Here is a 26,554-nt window from a genome sequence, read left to right on the forward strand (position 1 = left end):
ACTTTCTAGTCTGGCAAATGACATGTTCTGGAACAGACTGCAAACCATGCTGCAGGTTTATTTTATTTTATTTACAGATGTGGCGCTCAAAGTCCAATGCCACTTTGGGGCACTGCTGACAAAAAGAATTTTCACAGAGTAGACCTTTAAACAGTTTTGTCAATTACTGGAAGCATCTCAGCAAAGTATTTCTCTGTGACTTTAAAGAAAACAGTTACCAACCTGATCCCGAAACAAGCTGGAGAACTGGCTTCCATGCCCTTGCTGTGGAGGTGACCCAGGACCCACTGAGCTAACATTGAGATCAGGATCAATACACACTTAGTGTGTGACATAGTGAAAGTTTTCCTCTCTTTGAACTCCTCTAAATAGTCATTTTGCTTCCACTTGGGGATCACTGCTCAGCCTCGATGGCCTTTCAGGACCTCCTGGATCAAGTTGGAGGCCTGGGGAGATTCCAGATCCTTCAGATGCTTTTCCTTTGTATCTCTAGCCTCATCACCTACCCTCATATTCTATTGGAGAACTTCACTGCAGCCGTCCCTGGTCATCACTGTTGGGTCCACATTCTCGACAATAACACTGACTCTGCTAATGACACTCGGACCCTCAGCCCTGATGCCCTCCTGAGAATCTCCATCCCACTGGACTCAAACCTGAGGCCAGAGAAGTGTCGTCGCTTCAGCCGCCCCCAGTGGCAGCTCCTTAACCTGAACGGGACCTTCCCCAACATAACTGACCTGGACACAGAGTCCTGTGTGGACGGCTGGGTGTATGACCAAAGCATCTTCACCTCCACTATTGTGACTAAGGTAAGAGGCCTCATTTACATCTTGTGAGTACATGGTCTGAGTCTTTAAGGGTAACTGAGTAACAAATAAGTTTCTAACCTTTTTAGTCACTATTAGGTGCTCATTCTTCAATCTTTCAGCAAATATTAATTACTTCTTTATTGAATGCCAAACACCTATATATTTAATAAATTTAATGAACTCAGAAACAGATGTGACCTTGCTATTATATGGCTTTTATCCTTGGGAAGACCTAAGATTAAGAAAGTAATTTATGTGATGTGTTTAAAAGATCATTAATGTTCAGCCTTGCTTGTAAATTAGAGATATCAGAGATATTGATGCAAACCTCCAAGCACTGTATCCCAAAGCAGCCATATAAGAAGATCTGTGATAAAATTCTAGCATCAGGAAACTTTGTAAGGCCTTCAAATATTGCACGCTATGGCCAAGATTGAGGACCACTTAATATGGAACAAAACAAGGCGTTGTTAAATCTAACAGGTTTAGAGAAGGCTTCCTTAAAGAAGTTATATTTAAGCTGAGACCTGAATAGTAAAAATCACCTAATGTAATAAAGGAAGCTGGAGAGGGAAAAGGGAATAAAATAAACAACCATGCAAATTGTTTAAACTGCTTCAATCAGGTTTCTACTGAGAGGTTATAAATCATGGAGCTCTCCTTTGCTGCTTTCTTTCTCATCCAGTGGGACCTGGTATGTGAATCTCAGTCACTAAAATCAATGGCCAAATTCTTATTCATGGCTGGAATGCTGGTGGGAAGCTTCGTATATGGCCATTTATCAGACAGGTGAGTGTCTCTGAATCACAGTTCTCTTTACTCAGGTATTTTCAAGAACCCATAAATATTCTTCCATTAAGAAATATTTATTGCAAATTACACTGTCCTGGGGCTTCCTTAGTCCCCAGGGATCTAGAAACAAAAACACATGGAGAATTACTGTCAGTGTGGTGAGTGCTATTTTATCAGCTGTGAGCGCTGTGTATGGAATACAGAAACAACATCTCCATCAGACATGGGAGCAGTTTTAGGATAAGGTTTGGAGCACAGGTGCCACATAATAGCTTATAAAGATAAAAAAAGAGGTTCCTATGGGAACAGAGAGGAAGATGTTTCACGTCATGAGATTCAACCTGTGTTCAGTCCCTCCTGACCTCTCTTATCTGAATGCTTGTGGATTTTTAGAGTATGGTTATCATGTCCTTATTTCTCAAATATGCTGGTAGACATTCCTATGAAACCTGTGTTATACATAGCATTGTATCTTGGTGGTATATAAAAAAAGTATTTCAGTGGCCTTGATTTTTATTTTTCTAAAACACTACAATAAACATAATATTTTCAACCATGTAGGGGAATTAATCTAATGACAACTTCTGTCACAATTTGTGGTCTTAGAAATGGAAGTATCCTGTACCTGACAGTGCACTTCTGAATTAGACAACCCAGCCAATTCCACCAACCACCCAAGTCTGTCTTCTCTAAAGGGCATGGGGAATTAAGGTGCTCCTTACCATCTACTAGCATTATGTCATCTATTATCTCAGCTGAAAATCATGAATTCTGAGTGTATGATCTTATAAAAGGTAAGATTATTTAAAAAGGTACCTTATAAAAGTGTTCAGAGTCACAGTGTTCATTTCTAACAGTTCTGTAATACATAGGAAAGTGAAAGTGAAAGTCGCTCAGTCGTGTCTGACTCTTTGCGACCCCATGGACTGTGTAATCCATGGAATTCTCCGGGCCAGAATACTGGAATGGGTAGACTTTCCTTTCTCCAGGGGATCTTCCCAACCCAGGGATTGAACCCAGGTCTCCCACATTGCAGGCAGATTCATTACCAGCTGAGCCACAAGGGAAGTCTGGATATGAAGCATTATTCCATTGATCCATTCAGTAATGCAGAACTGTTAGATTATACATACTATATAAAAGTGTTCAGAGTCAGAGTGTTCATTTCTAACAGCTCAGTTACACAGAACTGTTTACCTTGCAGAAATAAAAATTAAACAATATATCTATGCTGACTGATTTTTGAAAAAAGTTTCGAAGCCTGTTTAATGGGTAAAATATGCCGTTTAGCAAATGGAACAGTGCCAATTAGACAAACACACGCAAAAGGTGCAAGTAAACCTAAAACCATAGCAAATAGTAACACAAAATGGATTCGCAACTTTAATAAGAGACCTAAAACCGTAAAACTCTTAGGAGAAAACAGGGGTAAATCTTCTTGACTTTGGGTTTGACAATGGATTCTTAGATATAACATCAAAAGTGTGAGTAATAAAAGAAGATATAAATAAGTGGGCCTTCATCAAAATTAAAAACTTCAGCACATCAAAGGGTATTATCCATAAAGTGAAAAGATAACGTGTTTAATGGGAGAAAATATTTGTAAATCATATATAGAGAATAAAGATAGGTGAATAGACCGATGGAATAAGGTTTAATATCCAGACTATATAAAAACTCTTACAGGATTCATGTCAATGTATGGCAAAACCAATACAGTATTGTAAAGTAAAATAAAGTAAAAATAAAAATAAAAAGACAAAGAACTCAATTTTTAAATGAGCAAAAGACTTGAATATACATTTCCTTTATACAGTTATATATATGGAGCATAAGCATATAAAAAGATGCTCAACATGATGTCATTTTAAAAATGTAAGTCAAACCACAATAAAATGCCACTTCACACGTACTAGGATTGCTATAATCCAGAAAAAAAAAAAGGAAAATAATATGCTTTCACAAGGATGTAGTAAAACTGGAATCTTGTACATTGTTGATGGGGAGGTAAATTGGTACCACCACTATGACAAATACTTTTGGAGTCTTCAAAAAATTAAATTTAGAGAAACCATATGACCTAACAATTTCATTGCTAGGTATAAAATCAGATGAGTTGAAAACAGGGACTCAAACAAATAGCTTATAAAACGATGTCATTGCAACATTATTCACAATAGCCAAAAGGTGAAAACTACACATATCCATCAACAGATAAATGGGTAAAATGTGATATGTACAGCCATAAAAAGAAATAAAGTTCTGTATATCATGCTAAAACTTGTAGGACCATGAAAACATGTAAAGTAAAATGACAGACAAAATATAACAAATATTTATGATCCCACTTACATAAAATATACAGACTAGGAAAATTAGTGAAGGGAAATGCAAATTAGAGATACCAGAAGCTGGGGAGAAAAAGGAATGAGGAGTTATTGCTTAATGGGTACAAAGTTTCTACAGAGGATTTTGAAAAGTTTTGGCAGTAGATAGTGATGATGGTTGCCTAACATCATGAATGTAATACCAGTGAGTGACCAATATAATCAAAAGTGGTTAAAATAGCCAATCATATTTTATGTATTATACTACAACTAAAAAGAAATATGAGGCTTCCCTAGTGGCTCAGATGGTAAAGAACCACCTGCAGTGTGGGAGACCTGAGTTCAATCCCTGGATTGGGAAGATCCCCTAGAGAAGGGCATGGCAACCCACTCCAGTATTCTTGCCTAGAGAATCCCCATGGACAGAGGAACCTGGAGGGCTACAGCCCATGGGATTGCAAAGAGTCAGACACGACTGAGTGACTTAGCACACACAGCACAAAAAGAAATATAACCAAAAGAATGAGAAGACAAACCACAATCTGGGAAAATATACTTGCAAAAGATACCTGAAAAAGAATAATTAACCAAAATACACAAAGAACTCTTTTTGAAATTTATTTATCTATTTTTAATTGGAGGATAATTGCTTTACAACATTGTGTTGATTTCTGCCATATATCAACATCAATCAGCCATAGGCATATGCATACAAAGAACTCTTAAAGAAAAATGAACATTCTAGTTAAAATATAGTCAGAAAATTTGAAAGACATCTCCAAAGAAGTTGTACAGATGGCAAATAAACATATGAAAAGATGCTCCACAACATATATCTTTAGGGAAATACAAACTAAAACAATGATATACTACTACATACCTATTAGAATGACAAATATAGATAGATAGATAGATGATAGATAGATAGATAGATAACATCAAATGCAAAGATGTAGAGCAGCAGGAACTCTCTCTTATTCATAGCTGATGGGAATGTAAAATGATATAGCCGCTTTTGAAGACATATTAACAGTTTCTTACAAAATTGAGCACATTCTTGCCAAATAATCTAGGAATCATACTCCTTGGTAATTACCAAGGAGCTGAAAAGTTATGTCCACACAAAGCCTACCCAAGGATGTTCATAGCAGCCTTATTCATATCTCCTAAGCTAAAACTTAGAAGGTGAATGCATGAATAAATGCATTTATTTTAGCAAATGCATACATAAATAAATTGTGGTACATCAAGCCATAGGATCTTATTCAATGCTAAAAGGAAATGAACTATCAAGCCATGAAAAGATATGGAAGAACTTTAGATATATACTGCAAAGTGAAAGAAGCTAATCGGGAAAGTGTACATACTGTATGAGTCCAACTACATTCTGGAAAAGATAAAACTACAGAAACAGTAAAATGATAAGTGATAGATAGGAGGAAAACAGCGCTTCCCTGGTGGCTCAAATGGTAGAATCCTCCTGCAACGTGGGAGACCTCAGTTCTATCCCTGCATTGGGAAGATCCACCTGAGGAAGGCATGGCAACCCACTCCAGTATTCTTGCCTGGAGAATCCCCATGAACAGAGGAGCCTGACAGGCTACAGTCCATGGGGTCGCAAAGAGTCAGACATGACTGAGCAACTAAGCACACAGCACACACAGGAGGAAAATAAAAGAATAGGCAGAATACAGAGGTATTTTAGGGCAGTGAAACTACTCTTTATGACACTGTAACAGTGGGCACATGTCATTACACATTTGTCAAAACCCATAGAATGTACAATAGCAAGAGTGTATCCTAATGTATTCCTAATGAACCTTGGAAAATAATGACATATCATTGTAGGTTCATTAGTTGCATCAAATGTGTCTATTGGTGCAAGCAGGTAGGGACACTGCATGAGTAGGGGCAGGGTATATTGAGAAATCTCTGTATCTTCCTTTCATTGTTGCAGTCAACCTAAAACTGCTCTAAAAATTAAGTTTTTTAAAAAACACCAAATTAGGAGCACCTAAATACGTAAAGCAAATATTAACAGACATAAAGGGAGAAACGGACATGACACAATAATAGGGGACTTCGGCACCTTGATTATACCAATGGAGAGATCATCCAGACAGAAAATCAATAATGGCATTAAATGGCACATTAAACCAGATGGTCTTTATATATATATATATATATATATATATATATATATATATATATATATATACACACACACACATATATATATACATATGTATATATAGATTAGCTCATCAAAAAAAAGAATATACATTCTTTTCCAGTACACATGTAACATTCTCCAGGATGTCATATGAGAGGTCACAAAACCAGTCTTAGTAAACTTAAGAAAATTGAAATCCTATCAGGCATCTTTTTTGACCACAGTACTATGAGAGTGGAAATCCACTACAAGAAAAAAGCTGCCAAAAACACAAGGATATGGAGGTTAAACAAAGGCTGCTGCTGCTGCTGCTGCTAAGTCGTTTCAGTCGTGTCCAACTCTGTGCGACCCCATAGACGGCAGCCCACCAGGCTCCTCTGTCCCGGGGATTCTCACTGGAGTGGGTTGCTGTTTCCTTCTCCAATGCAGGAAAGTAAAAAGTGAAAGTGAAGTCGCTCAGTCGTTTCCGACTGTTCGCGACCCCATGGTCTGCAACCTACCAGGCTTCTCCGTCCATGGGATTCTCCAGGCAAGAGTACTGGAGTGGGGTGCCATTGCCTTCTCCAAAACAAAGGCTACTAAACAACTAATGGTTCACTGAGTATATCAAAGAAGGAAAAAATAAAAAAACACCTAGAAACAAGTAAAACTGAAAACACAGCAATCCAAAATCTATGGGAATCAGCAACAGTAGTACCAAGAGGAAATTTATACAAGTCTACTTCAGAAAACAAGAAAAATCTCAAATAATAACCAAACCTTACACCTCAAGGAACTAAAAAGAAGAACAAACAAAACCCCAAGTTAGCAGAAAGAAAAAAATAATAAATATCAGAACAAAAAATCAATAATACATTAAAAGGATCATATACCATGATTAAGTGGAATTTATCCCAGGGTAGGGATGCAACAGTGGTTCAGTATCTGCAAATCAATCAATGTAATAAAACACATTAATAAACTGAAGAATAAAAACCATATGATCATCTTGATAGATGCAGAAAAACCTTGAAAAATTCAACATTTATTTATGATAAAAGGTCTCAACAAAGAAGTTACATATCTCAACACGATAAAGGTCATATGTGACAAGCCCACAGTTAACTAAAATCATACTCAATGGTGAAAAATCGATAGCATTTCCAGTAATATCAGGATCAAGACAAGGACACCTTCTCTCACCTCTTTTATTCACTTTTATTTACATAGTACCGGAAGTCCTAGCCACAACAATCAAATAAAGAAAGAAAGAAAAGGAATCCAAACTGTAAAGGAAGAAGTAAAATTGTCACTGTTTTTAAATAACATGACACCATACACAGAAGATCCTAAAGATGCTACCAAAAAGCTACTAGAACCCATCAATGAATTTGGCAAAGTTGCAGGATATAAGGAGAAGGCAACAGCAACCCACTCCAGTACTCTTGCCTGGAAAATCCCATGGACGGAGGAGCCTGGTAGGCTGCAGTCCATGGGGTCGCGAAGAGTCAGACACAACTGAGTGACTTCACTTTCACTTTTCCCTTTCATGCATTGGAGAAGGAAATGGCAACCCACTCCAGTGTTCTTGCTTGGAGAATCCCAGGGATGGCAGAGCCTGGTGCGCTACCATCTATGGGGTTGCACAAAGTCAGAGATGACTGAAGCAACTTAGCAGCAGCAGCAGCAACAGGATATAAAATTAATTTACAGAAACCTGTTATATTTCTATATGCTAACAATGTATACACTAACAATCAGAGAGAAAAATTAAGAAAGCAGTCCCATTTATAGTTGCATCAAAAAGAATAAAAATCCTAGGAATAAGCCCAAATGAAGGGGTACAATATCTGTACTTGGAAAACTATTAGTCATTGATGAAAGAAATGGAAGACAACAACAAAAGAGGAAAGATAAACTGTCCTCAAGGATTAGATAATAAATATTGCTAAAATGAACATACTGCCCAAGGTGATGCCCAAAATCAATGCACTCCTTATCAAATTACCAAAGTTATTTCTTACAGAAATAGAATAAATAATTCTAAAACTTATATGGAAGCATGAAAGACCCCTCAATAGCCAAAGCAATCCTGAGAAAGAAGAGCAAAGCTAGAGTATCATGCTTTCTGGTTTCAAGCTACACTACAAAGATACAGTAATCAAGGTTTTATACGAGCTCAAAACCAGACGCACAGATCAATGGAACCCAATAGAAAGCCCAGAAACAAACTCATCACATGTATATGGGCAATTAAAGAATATACAATAGAAAAAGATGGCCCTCCTCAGGAACCAGTATTGAGAAAACATGTCTGACTCTTTGCAAACCCATGGACTGTAGCTCTCCAGGCCTCTGTCCATGGAATTTTCCAGGTGATAATACTGAAATGGGTTACCATTTCCTGCTCCAGGAGATCTTCCCAACCCAGGGATCAAACCCACATCTCTTGCAGCTCCCGCATTGGCAGGCAGGTTCTTTACCACTGTGCCACCTGGGAAGCCCTAAAATGGAATATTTCTCAGCCATGGAAAAGAATGATATCTTGCCATTTGTGACAACATGGATGCACCTAGTGGGTATTATGCTGAGTGAAACAATTCAGACGGAGAAAGACAAATGCCAACTTCACCAATATGTGCAATATAAAAAGAAAACGATGAACAAAACAGAAACAGTTACGGATAAAGAGAAAAAACAGGTGGTTCTAGAGGGACAGGGATGTGGGGGAAAAGATAGATGAGGGAGACTAAGAGGTTTAAACTTCCAGGTGTGCAATAAATGAGTCAAGGGTATGAAATGTACAGTGTGGGGAGTATAGTCATTAACTATGTAATATCTTTGTATGGTGACAAACTAGACTTACCATGGTGGCCATTTTGATATGTATAGAAATACTGAATCACTATGTTGTGTAATAGGAACTAACCTAGTATTGTAGGTCAGTTAGACTCCAAAAGCAAACAAACTCACAGGAAGCTTTGTTACCAGAGGCAGACATGAGAAGTGGGGAAATTGGATGAAAGCAGTCAAAAGGTAGAAACTTTCGGTTATAAGTACTAGGGATGCAATGTATATAACATGATGAATATAATTAACATGGCTGTGTTTTTATATATGAAAGCTGTTAAGATAATAAATCTTGAGTTCTCGTCACACAGAAAAAAATTTCCCCTTCCTTTAAATTTGCATCTATATGGGATGATGAATGTTCACTAAATTTATTGTGATAATCATTTCATGACAAGGCAAATCATTATCCTGTATACCTTAAACTTGTCCAGTGCTGTATTTCAATTATATCACAACAAAATTTCATTGCAGCACTGTTTACAAAGCTAGGACATGGAAGCAACCTAGATGTCCATCTGCAGATGAATGGATAAGGAAGTTGTGGTACATATACTCAGTGGAATAATGCTCAGCTATAAAAAAGAACACATTTGAGTCAGTTCTATTGAGATGGATGAAACTGGAGCCTATCATACAGAGTGAAGTAAGCCAGAAAGAGAAACATCAACACGGTATATTAACACATATATACGGAATTTAGAAAGATGGTAATGACAACCCTTGTATACAAGACTGCAAAAGAGACACAGATGTAAAGAGCAGACTTTTGGACTCTGTGGGAGAAGGCAAGGGTGGGATGATTTGAGAGAATAGCATTGAAACATGTACATTACCATATGTAAAATAGATGACCAGTGCGCGTTTGATGCATGAAGCAGGGCACTCAAAGCTGGTGCTCTGGGACAACCCAGAGAGATGGGGTGAGGAGGGAGGGGGGAGGGGGGTTCAGGATGGTGAGACACATGTACATCCATGGCTGATTCATGTTAATGTATGGCAAAAACCATCACAATATTGTAAAGTAATTAGCTTCCAATTGAAATAAATAAATTTAATTTAAAAAAAAAAACAAGGTAGAGGGAAGAAAAACAGAAAATCGAGGAAACCAGAATTGAAAGAGACACATGTACCCCAATGTTCATCGCAGCACTGTTTATAATAGCCAGGACATGGAAACAACCTAGATGTCCATCAGCAGATGAATGGATAAGAAAGCTGTGGTACATATACACAATGGAGCATTACTCAGCCACTAAAAAGAATACATTTGAATCAGTTTTAATGAGATGGATGAAACTCGAGCCGATTATACAGAGTGAAGTAAGCCAGAAAGAAAAACACCAATACAGTATACTGACACATATATACAGAATTTAGAAATAAGGTAATGATGACCCTGTATGCGAGACAGCAAAAGAGACACAGATGTATAGAACGGACTTTTGGACTCTGAGGGAGAGGGAGAGGGTGGGATGATTTTGGAGAATGGCATTGAAACATGTATACTATCATGTAAGAAGCGAAGTGCCAGTCTATGTTCGATACAGGATACAGGATGTTTGGGGCTGGTGCATGGTGATGATCCAGAGAGATGATATGGGGTGGGAGGTGGGAGGGGGATTCAGGATTGGGAGCTCGTATACACCCGTGGTGGATTCATGTCAATGTATGGCAAAACCAATACAGTATTGTGAAGTAAAATAAAGTAAAAATAAAATTTAAATAAAATGAAATAAAATAAAAAATAAAAATTAGAAAATTAGAAAACATCCCCTAAATTTCAAAGTGTGTATTCTTTTTTTTTCTTTTCATTTCTACTATACTGTTGTTACTACTACTGTATCTAACCTGTTTCCATTTCTCAGGTTTGGGAGGAGGTTAATTTTCAGATGCTGTTTGCTCCAGCTTGCCATTGCTGACACCAGTGCAGCCTTTGCTCCCACCTACCTCATTTACTGCTCACTACGCTTCTTGGCTGGGTTTTCTACCATGAGCATCCTGACAAATTGTACTGTTCTTAGTAAGTCAAAACTTTGGGTCTTTGACATTTTCCAAGCCTTAAATTTTATTTTTTAAATTCTAACTTTGTCTGAAGTCAAGATCCTGTTTGTGTTTTCTTTCAGTTGTAGAATGGACAGTGCCCCGATTCCAAGTCATGGGAATGACCCTGTCCATCTGTGCTGCTTGCTTGGGCAAGATCATCCTGGGAGGACTCGCTTTTGCCATTAGAGACTGGCGCACCCTTCAGCTGGTGTTTTCTGTACCATTATTTGTCTTCTTTCTCTCCTCAAGGTACAAAATTTCTTTCTTTATCTGAGAAGATCCTAGATCCAAGGTACCGGGAGTTAGGATGCAAGAATTCTGACTGGTCTTAGTCAATATTTGAACACATGCTTAACTAATCTGTGCCCTGTGTACAATTAAAGAAGTAGAACAGTTAGTGTTACAAGATAATACCAAGGATGTTCAGGTAAATGTGAATTTTAGATAAAACATGAAATTTTTATATAATAACCCCAAATATTGAACGGAGCCTAGTTATACTAAAAATCACTCATTGTTTACATGAAATTTCTACTTACTTGAGAGTTCTGCATTTTTATTTGGGATTCCCTGGTGGCTCAGATGGTAAATAATCTGCCTGCAATGCAAGAGACCCGGGTTTGATCCCTAGAACAGGAATATCCCCTGTAGAAGGGAATGGCTACCCACTCCAGTGTTTTTGCCTGGAGAATTTCATGGACAGAGGAGCCTGGAGGGCTACCGTCCAAAGGTCGAAAAGAGTTGGGCACGACTAAAATCTAACACTTTCACTACTTTTCTGTATTTTTATTTACTAACCTGATAAAAATATAGTGTCTCGTTAAAGTAAAATTTCAAATAAACAGCAAATACTTGTTAGTATATGTACAAAATACTGCATGGGATGTAGTGGTACTCAAGGTTTACTCATATTCACTGTTAATCTAAATTCAAATTTAACTAATCACACTATTTTATTTGCTAAAACTGATACTATCCCTCTGAATAATAGGAAGGGAACACTATGACTCCAAGTCTATATTCTGGCAGTAAAGGTCTCTGACATCTTCACCGTTTCCTAATTATGGTGAAAGTGAAAGTCGCTCAGTCATGTCTGACTCTTTGCGACTCCATGGACTATACAGTCCATGGAATTCTCCAAGCCAGGATACTGGAGTGGATAGCCTTTCCCTTCTCCAGGGAATCTTCCCAACCCAGGGATCGAACCCAGGTCTCCCGAATTGCAGGTGGATTCTTTACCAGCTGAACCTCAAGGGAAGCCCAAGAATACTGGAGTGGGTAGGCTATCCAGAGGATCTTCCCAACCCAGGAATCAAACCAGGCTGTCCTGCATTGCAGGTGGGTTCTTTATCGACTTAACTATCAGGAAAGCTCCTAGTTATGGTACGAGAGAATATGCATTATATTTTCTGGTGTAACAAAACAAGAGATAGGTATTAGATGGGAGGGAAGAGGTATTTCAGGAAAAAAAGGTATGTGAAAAAATGAGGAAATGAGAGTTGGTTACAGCCCTGTTCTCTTCTTTGATCAGGTGGCTGGCAGAGTCTGCTCGGTGGCTGATTATCACCAACAGACCTGAGGAGGGCTTAAAGGAGCTTAAAAAAGCTGCACACAGGAATGGAAGGAAGAATGCTGGAGAATCCCTAACTATGGAGGTGAACAGGAGAGGGGATTGGGATGACGTGACCTGACATACACTCTAGTCGGTGTCCAAGTGAATAAAGGGCGGGAACACAGGTGTGATTGGGGTCTACTTAGCTTATTGTCCTGGTCTTCAATAGCTGCCCACATTGTTTGAGTGACTATTAAGAGAGAGCATGATGATGCTGAAGGGACTGAATGCAGATATTTCACTCAACAAAGGCAGAAAGCACTTCATATGTATGATTGTAGACTGTGTATTCGCCGCCCTTTGTGTTAGAGAAAGTAAAAACAAAACAAAACAAAACAAAAAAACCGAATCCATTTCTTTCCAGTTAACATTCCAATGGCTCTTTTGTCGAGATGGTAAGGCAAGAAGGGCAGCTTAGTGACCATGCAGAAAAGCGCATGTGAAAGTGAAAAGCAGTCGTGTCCGACTCTTTGAGACCCCATGGACTATACAGTCCCTGGAATTCTTCAGGCCAGAATTCTGGAGTGGATAGTCTTTCCTTTCTCCAGGGGATCTTCCCAACCCAGGGATTGAAGCCAGATCTTCCACACTGCAGGCGGATTCTTTACCAGCTGAGCCACCAGGGAAGCCCAAGAATACTGGAGTGGGTAGTCTATCCCTTCCCCAGTGAATCTTCCCAACCCAGGAATTGAACCAGGGCCTCCCACATTGCAGGTGGATTCTTTACCAACTGAGCTATGAGGGAAGCCCGTTATTAACTTTGTTTGTTTGCAATGATACAAGAATGGAAAGAATGCTAATAGAGACAAGGAGAAATCATCTGCCCTTGTTAATAGGAAAAAGAGAAGGTTAGGGGCTAGACAGTCAAACAAGAACAATAAAACATTTCTGCAAATTTACTCATTGGCACATCTGATCAATTTTTTGAAGCCACTTTATTGAGGTTTTAACATACAAAGAGCTGTACCTATTTAATGTACAACTTGATGGATTTGCAAGTTAGTATACATCTGAACATCATCACGACAGTTGATACAATAAACATATCCATTACCTCCTAAAACTTTCTCCATCCTTCTTTATTTATTATTTTTTGTGATAACACAATATAAGACCTCCCATCACAGCAAATTTTGAGTGCACAGTACAGTATTATAAGCCTAGACACAATGCTATAGAGTAGAGTTCTTTAGGATTGATTTATCTTGCTCAACTTAAGCTTTGTACTCTATGATAAATATTGCCCCATTTCTCACAACCCTCAAAACCTGGCAAGCACTTTTCAGAAACTCTCTGTTTCTTTGAGTTTAATTATTTTAGATTACTTGTATAAGTGATATCCTGTAGTATTTGTTTTTTTGCACATGGCTTATTTTTTGTAGCATAATATCCTCTAGGTTAATCACACTGTGACAAATGGCAAAATTTCTTTACTTTTATCGCTGAATAATATACCATTTTTCATATATATAGATGGCACTTTCCTTTTCTATTCATCCATGGATGGACATTTGTTTCCATATCTTAGCTATTGGGAATAATGATCCAATGAATATATGAGGGCAGATATCTCTTCAAGATCCTGATTTCAATTCCTCTGAATGTATATCCAAAAGAAGGATTACAGGATAATATACTAGTTCCAGTCTCAATTTTTTGAGGAACCTCCATACTGTTTCCATAGTGGTCACAGCATTTCGCATTCCCAGCAACAGTGTACAAGGATACCCTGTTCTCCACATCTTCACCAATACTTATTACTTTTTTTTATAATAGCCATTCTAACTGGTGTGCAGTGGTAACTCATAATTTTGATTTGCCTTCCCCTAACAATTAGTGATGTCAAGCATTTTTTTATGTACCTGTTGGCCATTTGTATGTGGTCTTTGCAGAAATGTCTATTCAGTTTGTATGCCCATTTTTTGTTGCCGCTCAGTTATGAAGTCATGTCCAACTCTTTTCAAGCCCATTGACTGCAGCATACCAGGCTCCCCTGTCCTTCACTATCTCCTGGAGTTTGCTCAAACTCATGTCCATTGAGTTAGCAATGCCATCCAACCATCTCATCCTCTGCCATACCCTTGTCCTCCTGCCTTCAATCTTTTCCAGCATCAGGGTCTTTTCCAATGAGTCAGCTCTTCACATCAGGTGGCCAAAGTATTGGAGCTTCAGTATCAGTCCTTCCAATGAAAATTTAGGGTTGATTTCCTTTAGGATTGACTAGTTTGATCTCCTTACTGTCCAAGGGACTCATCAAGAGTCATCTCCAGCATCTTCTGAAGCATCAGTTATTAATTGTTCAGCCTTCTTTATAATGCAACTCTCACATCTGTACATGACTACTGGAAAAACCATAGCTTTGACTGACTCAATTAAAACTAGGTTTTAATTGAGTTATTTGGGTTTTTCACTACTGAGTTGTAGGAGTTTCCTATAGATTCTGGATATTAACCCTCTATAAGACACATGGCTTGCAAATATTTGCTTCTAGTCTGCAGGTGCTTTTTCATTTTGTCGATTATTTCCTAACTTTTTAAAAGCTTTTCAGTTTGACATAGTACCATTTGTATATTTTTCCTTATTACCTGTTCTTCTGGTGTCAGAACCAAAAAATCATTGCCAAGACCAATATCAACAAGCTTCTCTCCTATATTTTCTTTAGCAATTTTACAATTTAGGTTTTTAGTCTTTAATCTATTTAAGTTGATTTTTTATTTTTCTTAACTTACTTTATTTTAATTGGAGGATAATTTCTATACAATATTGTGGTGGTTTTGCCTTACATTGACATGAGTCACCCACAGGCGCATAGTATAAGGTAAGTTTCCAACTTCACTTTTTGCATGTAGATATCCAATTTTAATAAACACCATTTATTAAAAACAATCTTGTCCCCATTGTGAATTCTTGGCACAATTGTCAGAAATCAATTGTCTGTATATACATGAGTCTATTGCTGGGCTCTCTACTCTGTTCTATTGGTCTATATGTCTTTATGCCAGTATCATGCTCTTGATTACTGTGGCTTTGTCATATATTTTGAAACAAGAATATGTGATGCTTCCAGCTTTGTTCCTGTTCAAAAATGCTTTGACTGTCAGGGGGTCTTCTGTATTTCCATGTGAATTTTAGGGTTTTTTTTCTATTTCTGTAGAGAATGTCAATGGGATTTTGACAGGGATTTATTGAATCTGCATATTGCTTTGTGTTGTATGGACATCTTAACAATACTTATTTGTTTAATCCATGAGCTTGGAGTCTTTTAAGTTTCTAGTATTTGCCTTAAATTCTTTCTTCAATGTTTTCAATATGCAAGTCTTTCACCTCCTTGGTTAAGTTTATTCCTAAATGCTTTATTGTTTTTGATGATATTGCAAATAAGACTGTCTTCTTAATGTTATTTTTAGATAGCTTGTGGCTGGTGTATAGAAATACAACTGATTTCATATGTTAATTTTTTATCTTGCAAATTAACTGAATTCACTTTTAACAACTTTTTGGATATGTGTTTAGGTTTTTCTACAAATAAGATCATGTTGTCTAAAAAAAAGATCATTTTACTTCTTTCTTTCTGATTTGGATGCCTTATTTTTTTCTTACCTAATTGTTCTGGCCAGGACTTCCAATTCTATGTTGAACTGAAGTGCGATCCTTGTCTAGTTCCAGATCTTAGGGGAAATCTTTTCAGCTTTTCACCACAGAGTATGATGTTAGCTGTGGGCTTTTCATACATGGCCTTTAATGGGAGTTCCTTCAGTACTTAACTTGCTGAGAATTTTTGCCATGGAAGTGTCTTGAATTTTGTCAAATGCATTTTCAGCGTTTGTTGTGAGAATCATATGATCTTTAGCCTTCATTCTGCTACTTTGGTGTATCACATTTATTTGCTTGTACTGAACCATCCTTGCATCCCAGGAATAAAGCCCACTGGGTAATGGTGTATGATCTTTTCAATATGCTGTTGAATTTGGTTTGCTAACATCTCGTTGCTTATTTTTTCGACCATATTCTTCAGGAATGTTGGCCTGTATTTTTTTTTTTCTTTTCTTTCCTTATGGTTTCTTTGTCTCACTTTGCTGTTAGGATCATAGTGGCCTGACAAAATTAATTTAGAAGAATTTCTATCTTCTATTTTTTGGAAGAGTTTGAGAAGATTCATATTAATTCTTTAAATGTTTGGTAGAACTCACCTGTAATGCTATATAATTTTAGGCTTTTATTTCTGGGATTTTTAATTACTGCCTCATGCTGTTTATTAGGTATTCATCTATTGAGGCTTTCTAGTTCTTCTCAATTCAGTCTTTGTAGGTTATATGTCATATACTTGTGTCAGATTGATCCTTTTGCCATTATAAATTACCTTCTTGGACTCCTGTGACAGTTTTCAATTAAAGTCTATTTTATCCATACAAGGTTACTATCCCTGCTCTGTTTTGGTTATCATTTTTATGGAATGTCTGTTTTCATCCATTCATTTAAAGTCTATTCTGTATACTTGTGGTGGGTTCATGTTGGTGTATGGCAAAACCAATACAATATTGTAAAGTAATTAACCTCCAATTAAAATAAATAAATTTAAAAATTTAAATAAAGAAATGGAAAAACCTTCTATATGCATTTTGTCAGGCCAATATGATTCTGACACCAAAATGAAACAAAGATACCATGAGAAAAGAAACGAAAAAAAATAGGCCAACATTCCTGAAGAGTATAGTTGAAAAAACCATCAACAAGATGTTAGAAAATCAAATTCAACAATTAAAAAGATCATACACCATTACCCAGTTGATGTTTTTGAACTGTGGTGTTGGAGAAGACTCTTGAGAGTCCCTTGGACAGCAAGGAGATCAAACCAGGCAACCCTAAAGAAAATCAATCCTGAATACTCATTGGAAGGACTGATGCTGAAGCTGAAACTCCACTACTTTGGCCATCTGATGCAAAGAGCTGACTCATTAGAAAAGACTCTGATGCTGGGCAAGATTGAAGGCAGGAGGAGAAGGGGATGACAGAGGATGAAATTGTTGGCTGGCATCACTGACTCAATGGACATGAGTTTGAGCAGCTCTGGGAAATGGCAAAGGACAGGGAAACCTGGAGTGCTGCAGTCCGTGGAGTCACAGGGAGTACGACACAACTGAGTGACTGAACAACAGCAAACCTGAAGTGATTCTCTTACAGACAGCAGAGAACTTATAGCGGGGATCAAGCCAGGGTGTGCTGGGAAATGTTTAACACTTTAGTTACAGGAAGAAAAAAAGCCATAGGTGTCAGATTTGTGATGCTGATCAATTGCTGTGATGTGAATATTACCACCATAGTCAGTTTCAAGCCACCAACAGGATGGTAACTGCTTAACAAACCATCTAAAAATTTGGCAAAGGGCTTTTATGAATTTTCACACTGATTCCAGGACACAACTGGGTAAGGGTTCAAACAGGGGCTGTTTCATGCATTTTAATCCAGGATAGTGTTATGAGTGGTATGAATATTTAGAAAAGGCCAGAGACTGAATTTCCAACATCTGCTGGATCATTGAAAAAGCAAGAGAGTTCCAGAAAAACATCTACTTCTGCTTTATTGACTATGCCAAAGCCTTTGACTGTGTGGATCACAACAAACTATGGAAAATTCTGAAAGAGATGGGAATACCAAACCACCTCACCTGCCTCCTGAGAAATCTGTAAAGTGTCAGACTTTATTTTGGGGGGCTCCAAAATCGCTGCAAATGGTGACTGCAGCCATGAAACTAAAAGATGCTTACTCCTTGGAAGGAAAGTTATGACCAACCTAGATAGCATATTAAAAAGCAGAGACATCACTTTGCCAACAAAGGTCCATCTAGTCAAAGTTACAGTTTTTCCAGCAGTCATGTATGGATGTGAAATTTGGACTATAAAGGGAGCTGAGTGCCAAAGAATTGATGCTTTTGAACTGGGTGTTGGAGAAGACTCTTGTGAGTCCCTTGGACTGCAAGGATATCCAACCAGTCCATCCTAAAGGAAATCAGTCCTGAATATTCATTGGAAGGACATGCTGAAACTGAGGCTCCAATATTTTGGCCACCTGATGCAAAGAACTGACCCATTGGAAAAGACCCTGGTCCTGGGAAAGATTAAAAGCAGGAGGAGAAAAGGATGACAGAGGATAAGATGGTTGGATGGCATCATCAACTCAACGGACATGAGTTTGAGCAAGCTCCAGGAGTTGGTAATGGACAGGGAAGCCTAGCCTGCTGCAGTCCATGCAGTTGCAAAGAGTCAGGCACGACTGAGTGACTGAACTGAACTAAACTTACATTATCATCCATGATGCAATCCTGCTCCTCTCTTCTAAAAGCCTAAGTCCAATATTTTCACTACTCAGGTTATAACTGAAAGGATGTTATTGCGTTTGTAGGTTCTCAGTTAAGGTGGCTTTTCACTTCCCTGAATTCCTCATGAAATTATTCCAATTGACTTTATGGTATTTTTTCCTTTGTAGAGGTGGGATAAGAATTAAGACTCTATTGTTTGAATAACTGATAAATAGGTATCTGAGATAAATTGGATACAATTCCATATTCACATTTATAGCCTCATGTATGGCCCTGGAAATCCTTGTGAGAGAAATGCTATGATTTTTCTCCACCTTCTCTGCTCCTACTCTGATTCCTCTACTCTTTCTTTTTGTTGTTGTTGTTGCTGTTCGGTCACTAAGTCGTGTCCAAGTCTTTGTAACTCCATGTACTGTGGCACTCCAAGCTTCTCTGTCCTCCACTATCTCTTGGAGTTTCTCAAATTCATGTTCATTGAGCTGTTGATGTGAACTGAGTTTTATAAATATTTAATTACATTTCTAAAGGTATATACCTAGCATATTGCAGGACTATTAAGTAACTCCATATTATAACCAGTTCTGAATATAAATCGTCCTACTCCAAGATCTCTCCTGATTTCATCCTCAGATTTAACTCTAGGCATCTCATTCATGGACGCACAACATGCCAAGAATTCCCCAAAAAGTGACTGAACAAAGAACCAAAACAAAGAATCTCAGGAAATGTTATTTCCCTGAGATAAACAGTTTTTCTGCAAGGGACAGCCAGCTGATAGCCAAGCTTAGTTCCAGGTCTTTCATGCCCATCTGGCACAAATAGAGCTTTGGACAATTATCCAAGAAAGCCTGATTTGATTCCCTTTCTTATCTGCATATCTGACATATAATCCCTTTCTAATACCCTGCAGCCCTCTCAAATCCTGTGTTTAAGTATTTTTTTGCTACATAATTTCCTTCAGTTCCTTTTAACTCAGCAATTCCCTATTCATATCACTTTTACACCCATCATTGCATTTTCAATGACTATATTTTCCAGTAGACAGAAAGGGAAGTTGTCTATCTTGTCCTCTGTTGGGGGCCTCACAATGCCTACCACTGTGTGACAACTGAACAGTTTGTTGTTGTTGAAGGTCCTGAGATCTGCCATGCAGGAGGAGCTGGAGGCAGCACAGATCAAGACTTCTGTGTTTGACTTGTTCCGCACACCCAACCTGCGTAAAAGGATCTGTCTCCTGTCCTTTGTGAGGTGGGCTTCACACAGTGCATGAGAGATGTTAAAATAGTGGAGACATGAATCTATTCCTTATTATAAGAGCAACATGGTGGGAACAGATCTGAGATAAAACAGAGAAAAAGCCATAATGATAACTGTCGTGTTGAATAGTCAAAGGGTTATGAAAAGACTGACCCAGAGCTAGAGTTCTGTTTATCATATCACCCTACCAAGTTCATCACTGGAAACTGAGGCTAAGAACTTCCGATGTTCTCATGATACAGTGTTGGCTTTAACTCTCTTCACTTGTTTGTTTTCATTTTAATTAAGGTAAAATTACAAACCATAAAATGAAGAAGAATACATAGCCTGATGAATATTTCCATATGTAAATATGCAACCATCACCCAGATAAAGATACAGAAAAACTCTAAATCCCTGGAAGGTTCCATCATGTGTCCTCCACAAGAATACTCCAAATCCTCCTCCAAAACTTAACAATAATTAGGAGCTCCAAATATATAACTATCTTATAATTTTAAAATCATCACTGTATGAGGAAATATTTCATAAAACCTATCATGTTTTTATACTTTAGAACCAACTACTGGCTGCTTGGTTAATAAATATGATCATCATTTGTAAGACAAAGGCTCTAAACCTTATGGTAAATGTCGTTCATCTTTGTTCACCACAGATTTGCAAACTTCATGTCATTTTTTGGTCTGATTCTCCACCTCCAGTATATGGGAAACAATGTTTTCCTGTTTCAAGTTCTTTTTGGCGCAGTCAACCTCCCAGCCAATTATGTTGCTTTTTTGGCACTGAATCACCTGGGCCGTCAAGTAAGCCAGACACTCTTCCTGTTTCTTCTTGGAATCTCCATTCTGGCCATCACATTTGTGCCTCAAGGTGAGAAAAGAGCACAGGTTGAAATAAGAAAATGTCTTACCCCAGGTATTTGAAGACAGAATCTGAAGCCAGTAGGAAGTGAAGGCTAGGTTCTAAGGATTCTCCAAAACCAGTCTGAGGATTTAGGATAGATTCTGCCATTAAGTGGCTGCAAAATAGTTCAGACAGTTCAGACAACTAGTTGTCTTCATCATATCTGACATGTGTTTGGTAATTGGTACCTGGGACAGCAATTGATTACGTACCCTTTGGCCAATCACACTTGTAACTGTAAATGGTAATATTATGTCATATATCAAATTGTATCTCATGTGAGGACACAATACTGCCACTTTCTCTGTTTGGTCTCTTTCCTATTATGACAGTGTCACTGACACTTTACTACCTGACTCTATGTATCCACTCATGTGTCCTGAATTAGGTCACCATAACTTCAACCTGGTTCTAGGTTGTCATCTTGACTCCAAGGTATTTTTAATCCCTTCCCTTCAAGCATAGTAGATGTGTAGAATAGGGGAAAATTCATTAAGCTGTTAAGAGCCTCTCTTAAAATCCATGTTACTAAATTGAATGACCATATGCAATGAATAGGGGAAGCCAGATGGTCACCATGCTTCAGGTAACTTCCAGTGTACTGGCATTTATACAGGATCCCATCTTGAATATCAGCATCAATGGAAATTTGCTGCCTTTCAACAGAGCCCACTCCAATGTTGTAACACTTTCATGATTTTTTTTTTAATGGGATAGAAAACTGACTGTCTGAAACATCTTTTCAGAGGTTTCCAAAGTCTATTTTCCCCCTAAAACAGGTCCTTATTCTTAAATCTTAAAATATTATTCTAGATCAAGCTATTTTCCAGCTTATCCGTTAACATGAGCCCCATTCTTTAATGATTCTCTACTGCATTACTAGCCCTATGGCAATACTGTGTAAACACATGAGTTTTAAAGGATATTGATGAGTCTTAACATCTGTCAATAATTGCTCATATGATAGTCCTATGTTATACATGAAAGACAGAGGAGACACTGGCCAGAATAAATGAAAGCAAACCCTTGCTGGGATTTTGTTACCCCCTCTATCTTTAGGAAACTTCTAAAATCTCTGGTATGCAGATACAGTTGATTCAAATACTCAGGTTTTTAAATTCTCATTTAGGCTGTAATATACAGATAAGTCACATTCCTCAGCTATTAATCTCTGCACATTCTCCACTCCATGCATTTTCTCTACTATGTATTTTCCAGACAAGAGTGCTGGAGTGGATTGCCATTTCCTTCTCCAGGGGACCTTCCCAACCCAGGAATCGAACCCGGGTCTCCCGCTTTGCAGGCAGACGCTTTACCGTCTGAGCCACCAGGGAAGCCCACTGTGTATTTAACACATGCAAATGTTTCCAACTAGGTCTTTTTCACTTATAATTTGGGAGATGTTGATTTCTTCAGCTCAGATTTCCTGAGTCTCACTCATCTTCTCCTCCAGAAATGCAGACCCTGCGTATGGCTGTGTCAACTTTGGGAATAGCGGTTTCTTCTATGACGCTCATGTGTTCTTTTGTCCATGGAAATGAACTAATCCCCACCGTTCTCAGGTACACAAGCTCATGGAAGCTCTAGCAGAGTCAAAACAGACCTTTCCCAGCTAATTAAGACTTATAGAAGGAAGAAAACTTATCTGAATCATTATCAAAAGCATTGATTGTAGTAGTATTAATAATAAAAATTAGAGCCAAAATTTTAATCAAATTCTCAATTTTGTTAGGCATGTTAAGCCCTTTAATGTATCATCTCCCATAATCTGCTGAGCCATTAAGGTGCTGTGGGAAAGAACATTTTTAAATAACAAAGACTTTTTAAAAAACACATGCACTTGAAAAAATTTGTGAGCAAATAAGAGTATATTTTAAATGTAAAAGTACATCATTAGTCTTCATGTATCTAAAGGCTGCTGTGATGTCTCCCATGCCTGTACGCATGCTAAGTTGCTTCAGTCATGCCTGACTCTTTGTGACCCTATGGACTGTAGTCCACCAGGCTGCTCTGTCTAAAGGATTCTCCAAGGAAGAATACTGATGAGTTGCCATGCCCTCTTCCAGGGGATCTTCCCAACTCAGGAATTGAACCTGAGTCCCTTACACTGGCAGGTTCTTTACCTCTAATTCCACCTAGGAACCCCATGTGGTCTCTCATAATCAAAGCAAAATAATAAATCTCATATTACATGTATGGATTTATACCAGATTATTTTTGTATTGTTGTTTTCACTCCAAGGGTAACAGCTTCAGGATTCTTGGGAATTGCTTCTAATATTGGGGCAGCCCTGGCTCCCCTCTTGATGATCTTAACAGTGTATTCCTCCCACCTGCCTTGGATCATCTACGGAGTCTGCTGCATCCTTGGTGGCCTTGTTGTCCCACTTCTACCTGAAACCAAGAATAAGCCTCTACCTGACTCCATTCAGGATGTGGAAAAGGAGTGAGTAAACCCCTGGTTGTCCCTTAGAGTTTCTATGTGATACAGGTCTGTGCTAAGAAGGCCAAGACATCATACAAGGTCATTGTCACCAGGGGAAGGCTTATATCTAGATGTCTCTAAGTGGTCAGTGCCTTCACTTTAGCTACAGCCTCATCCCTCCCCACAGTGACCTCAGACTCCCCCAAGACTCCCTGGATCACCCAGACCAGCACCAGTAGGCACCAGTAGGTTTAGTGATGAAGAAGTCAAAATTAGGTGCCCTACTGTAACATAAACAATCCCTGAAGGTGTTTTAAAAACATGCACAGATTTAAACATCAGATTCTCGCCCCTCAGGCCCGGGCAGCCCTCAGCCCAGTGAGGGCAGTAAGCTCTCTGAGATTACTGGTGTCTGTAGGTCTGTGACCTGCCCTGATCACTGAAGCAGGTCCCTGAGGGAGACCAAGGAGAGGGCAGGAGCCCCTCCTCTATCTAAGATGACAATATATCTTAGGAGAAGGAGTCATGTTGTGCTGCCTGTGAGATTCAGACCATCTGATTTTCATTAGGAATGAAAGTGTTGAAAAAGAGATGAGAAGGATGGTAATTACTGGTATTTTTAAAAGATCAAGAATTTGAAAGGATTTTGAAACTTCTGTATACTTCCTTTGCCTCTTCCAAAGACCCAGTTAGCCATCACCTTGGTTTCTAATATCAAAGCTGCCTTCCCAGATCCTGTCCTGGGAGCATGGCTTTTTTCTTCACAAAACTTACTCAGATCCTCAGGACAGGTGTCAGTGTTTTTATCAATACTCACAGACCAACACAATCCATTTTCTCTAAAGAATTTAAGGCATAGGTGCCTTTTCCATGTTTTTTAATCTTGTTCTTTTGTTGTTTTCATTGTATTTGCTCTAGGAGAAAAGACTCAAGAAAAGCAAAGCCGGACGGTACTTTCATGAAAGTGACACAATTTTAAGGAATTCCATTCCAAGCACTATCTGCTAATCAAAGAGCAAGATAAAAAAGAAAAATTGGGGTCATTCCCAAATATTGGTAACGTTTGGAAAACAAATAAATAAAAAGATGTAATAGGAAAATGGACCTCATTTATAATTGCAGTTCTAAATAACTACATACAAAATACCTATGACTGATCATAATATGAAGTTTAAGGAAAGTCATGATGCTTTTAAAGGAATCATAAAACATGTATGTTTCTGGATAGAGAGACAAAACAGCATTAAAAACCATTGATTCTGTTCCAATTAATGGCACAGTCATTGATGGAATAATTATTAGGGGAACAACTTGAAAAATAGTTACAAATTTATCTACAGGTTAATAATAGGCAAGATTCAAAAAATGAAGTTAATGGAGGGGAGGTGGTGCAAGTATTTGAGGCAGTACATGCTGAAATGAAATGCAGATGCATTTGTAACTCAAAAGACATCCAGAATAGGCTTGTGGCATGTAGAACACTTGAAATTTGGAAACTGGGACAGCATAAATCACTGATGGAAATAAATGATTATGTAATAAGTATCATTAACTTTGGAAATAAATGACTAATAATTTGAAAAAGTACTCCACATGTTTAAAATGATGAATGGAACAATTAAGTCACATTATTCAATAGAAAATGTGGGCACAAAATCTCAGGATTAGGAAAACTTTCTGATTAGTAAAAACAAATGCCAGCAGTTTAAATATAGGTATATTTGACTAAATACTCATTTAAAACCTCTATTGGACAAAACTCTAAAAACTTATGGGATAAATCTAGAAAAATATTAATATTCACCAAAATGATAAAGTACCTTTATGATATTTTATTTTCTTTATCAGTTTATATATTCTAAGTTTTAAAAGGATAATGCAGTATTTTAAAATATTGTACAGTCATCAAAAATAAACTGGAAAAAGACCAAATAACAATTTTCAAAATGATTACTTATTAATATGTGGGATACTAATAATCATCGAAAGAATATGTAATTCAATATTAGATGGTCAAAAGGCATATACTTTTCAAAAGAAAAAACCCTATGACTAATAAATTTATGAAAATATACAAAACCACTGGAATTTAAAGACACACAAACTAAATAAAATACCAACTTTTATTTTCCAAAAGAATGTAAATGAAAATTTGTAAATTGATGGTTGAATTAGAAAATAACATATGCCATACAGTTGTGTAAAACAGAATTGTGTCATTATAAGTAGCTTTAAAAATATTTCATTGATTCAGCAATAATTTATTCAGCATGTAAGTCATTAAGCAGTGTGCTAGGAATCTTGGATACACAGACGAAATGAAAAAAATTAGATATTAGCAGATATTAATCTACATGTGACAGATATTAGTCCATGTGTACTGGTGTGACATCTTATTTTTATTTTATATGATCAAAAAAGATTTATTTTAAAGTCCTCATTCCCTCCAGGCTGGTGAAAATTGCAAATCAGTTACTTTGGGAAGTTATTTCCATAAGTCTTCCACACCAGGGCTATTTAGCTTCTAGGAGTATATTCAGTGGCAAGGTGATAAGGTGATTACAAGGAGGATTGCACTGGTTATCAGTCATCTGTTCAAAGAGATTACCAGGTTACTACTGGCCCAAGGGACACTAGGGTGCAGCAACTTTACCATTCACACCATAATGAGATGTTGGAATCTGGGGCTTCTCATCTGACAGCTTAGCTTCTTATACAGATATAGACATAGGGGTCTTCTGTTTCCATGCAAAGAGTCGGGCATGATTCAGTGATGTTACTTCACTTCACTTCACCCCTTAATAGAGACCCTTCAACCATACCCTTCTAAACCAGGAGGCTGTATATAATTTTTGACAATTTTTTTTGTGTGTTTCATTTTGGTTTTTTTTGTATTTTTTTTAATCTTTATTTTTTCTTTTTTAAATATAAATTTATTTATTTTAATTGGAGGCTATTTACTTTACAATATTGCATTGGTTTTGTATTTTAATTTATTTATTTTAATTGGCAATTTTTATATAAAACATGAGTCTATTAATTATTCGGAAATAGCATCATGAA

General features: G+C 37.6%; 1 protein-coding gene across 1 annotated transcript; it reads left to right on the plus strand.

Moving 5' to 3' along the window:
- On the plus strand, positions 1–25,075 carry LOC138426972 (organic anion transporter 7). Its single transcript, XM_069566034.1, has 10 exons — positions 1–812; positions 1,498–1,601; positions 10,802–10,956; positions 11,060–11,228; positions 12,511–12,634; positions 20,040–20,155; positions 20,820–21,034; positions 22,521–22,629; positions 23,309–23,512; positions 24,410–25,075. Exons 1-10 carry the CDS (start codon positions 411–413, stop codon positions 24,468–24,470), a joined length of 1,659 nt encoding a protein of 552 aa, XP_069422135.1. The 5' UTR covers positions 1–410; the 3' UTR covers positions 24,471–25,075.
- The last annotated feature ends 1,479 nt before the right edge of the window (positions 25,076–26,554 follow it).

Source organism: Ovis canadensis, chromosome 21 (genome assembly GCF_042477335.2).
Source record: "Ovis canadensis isolate MfBH-ARS-UI-01 breed Bighorn chromosome 21, ARS-UI_OviCan_v2, whole genome shotgun sequence".
In the NCBI taxonomy this organism is placed as follows: domain Eukaryota; kingdom Metazoa; phylum Chordata; class Mammalia; order Artiodactyla; family Bovidae; genus Ovis; species Ovis canadensis.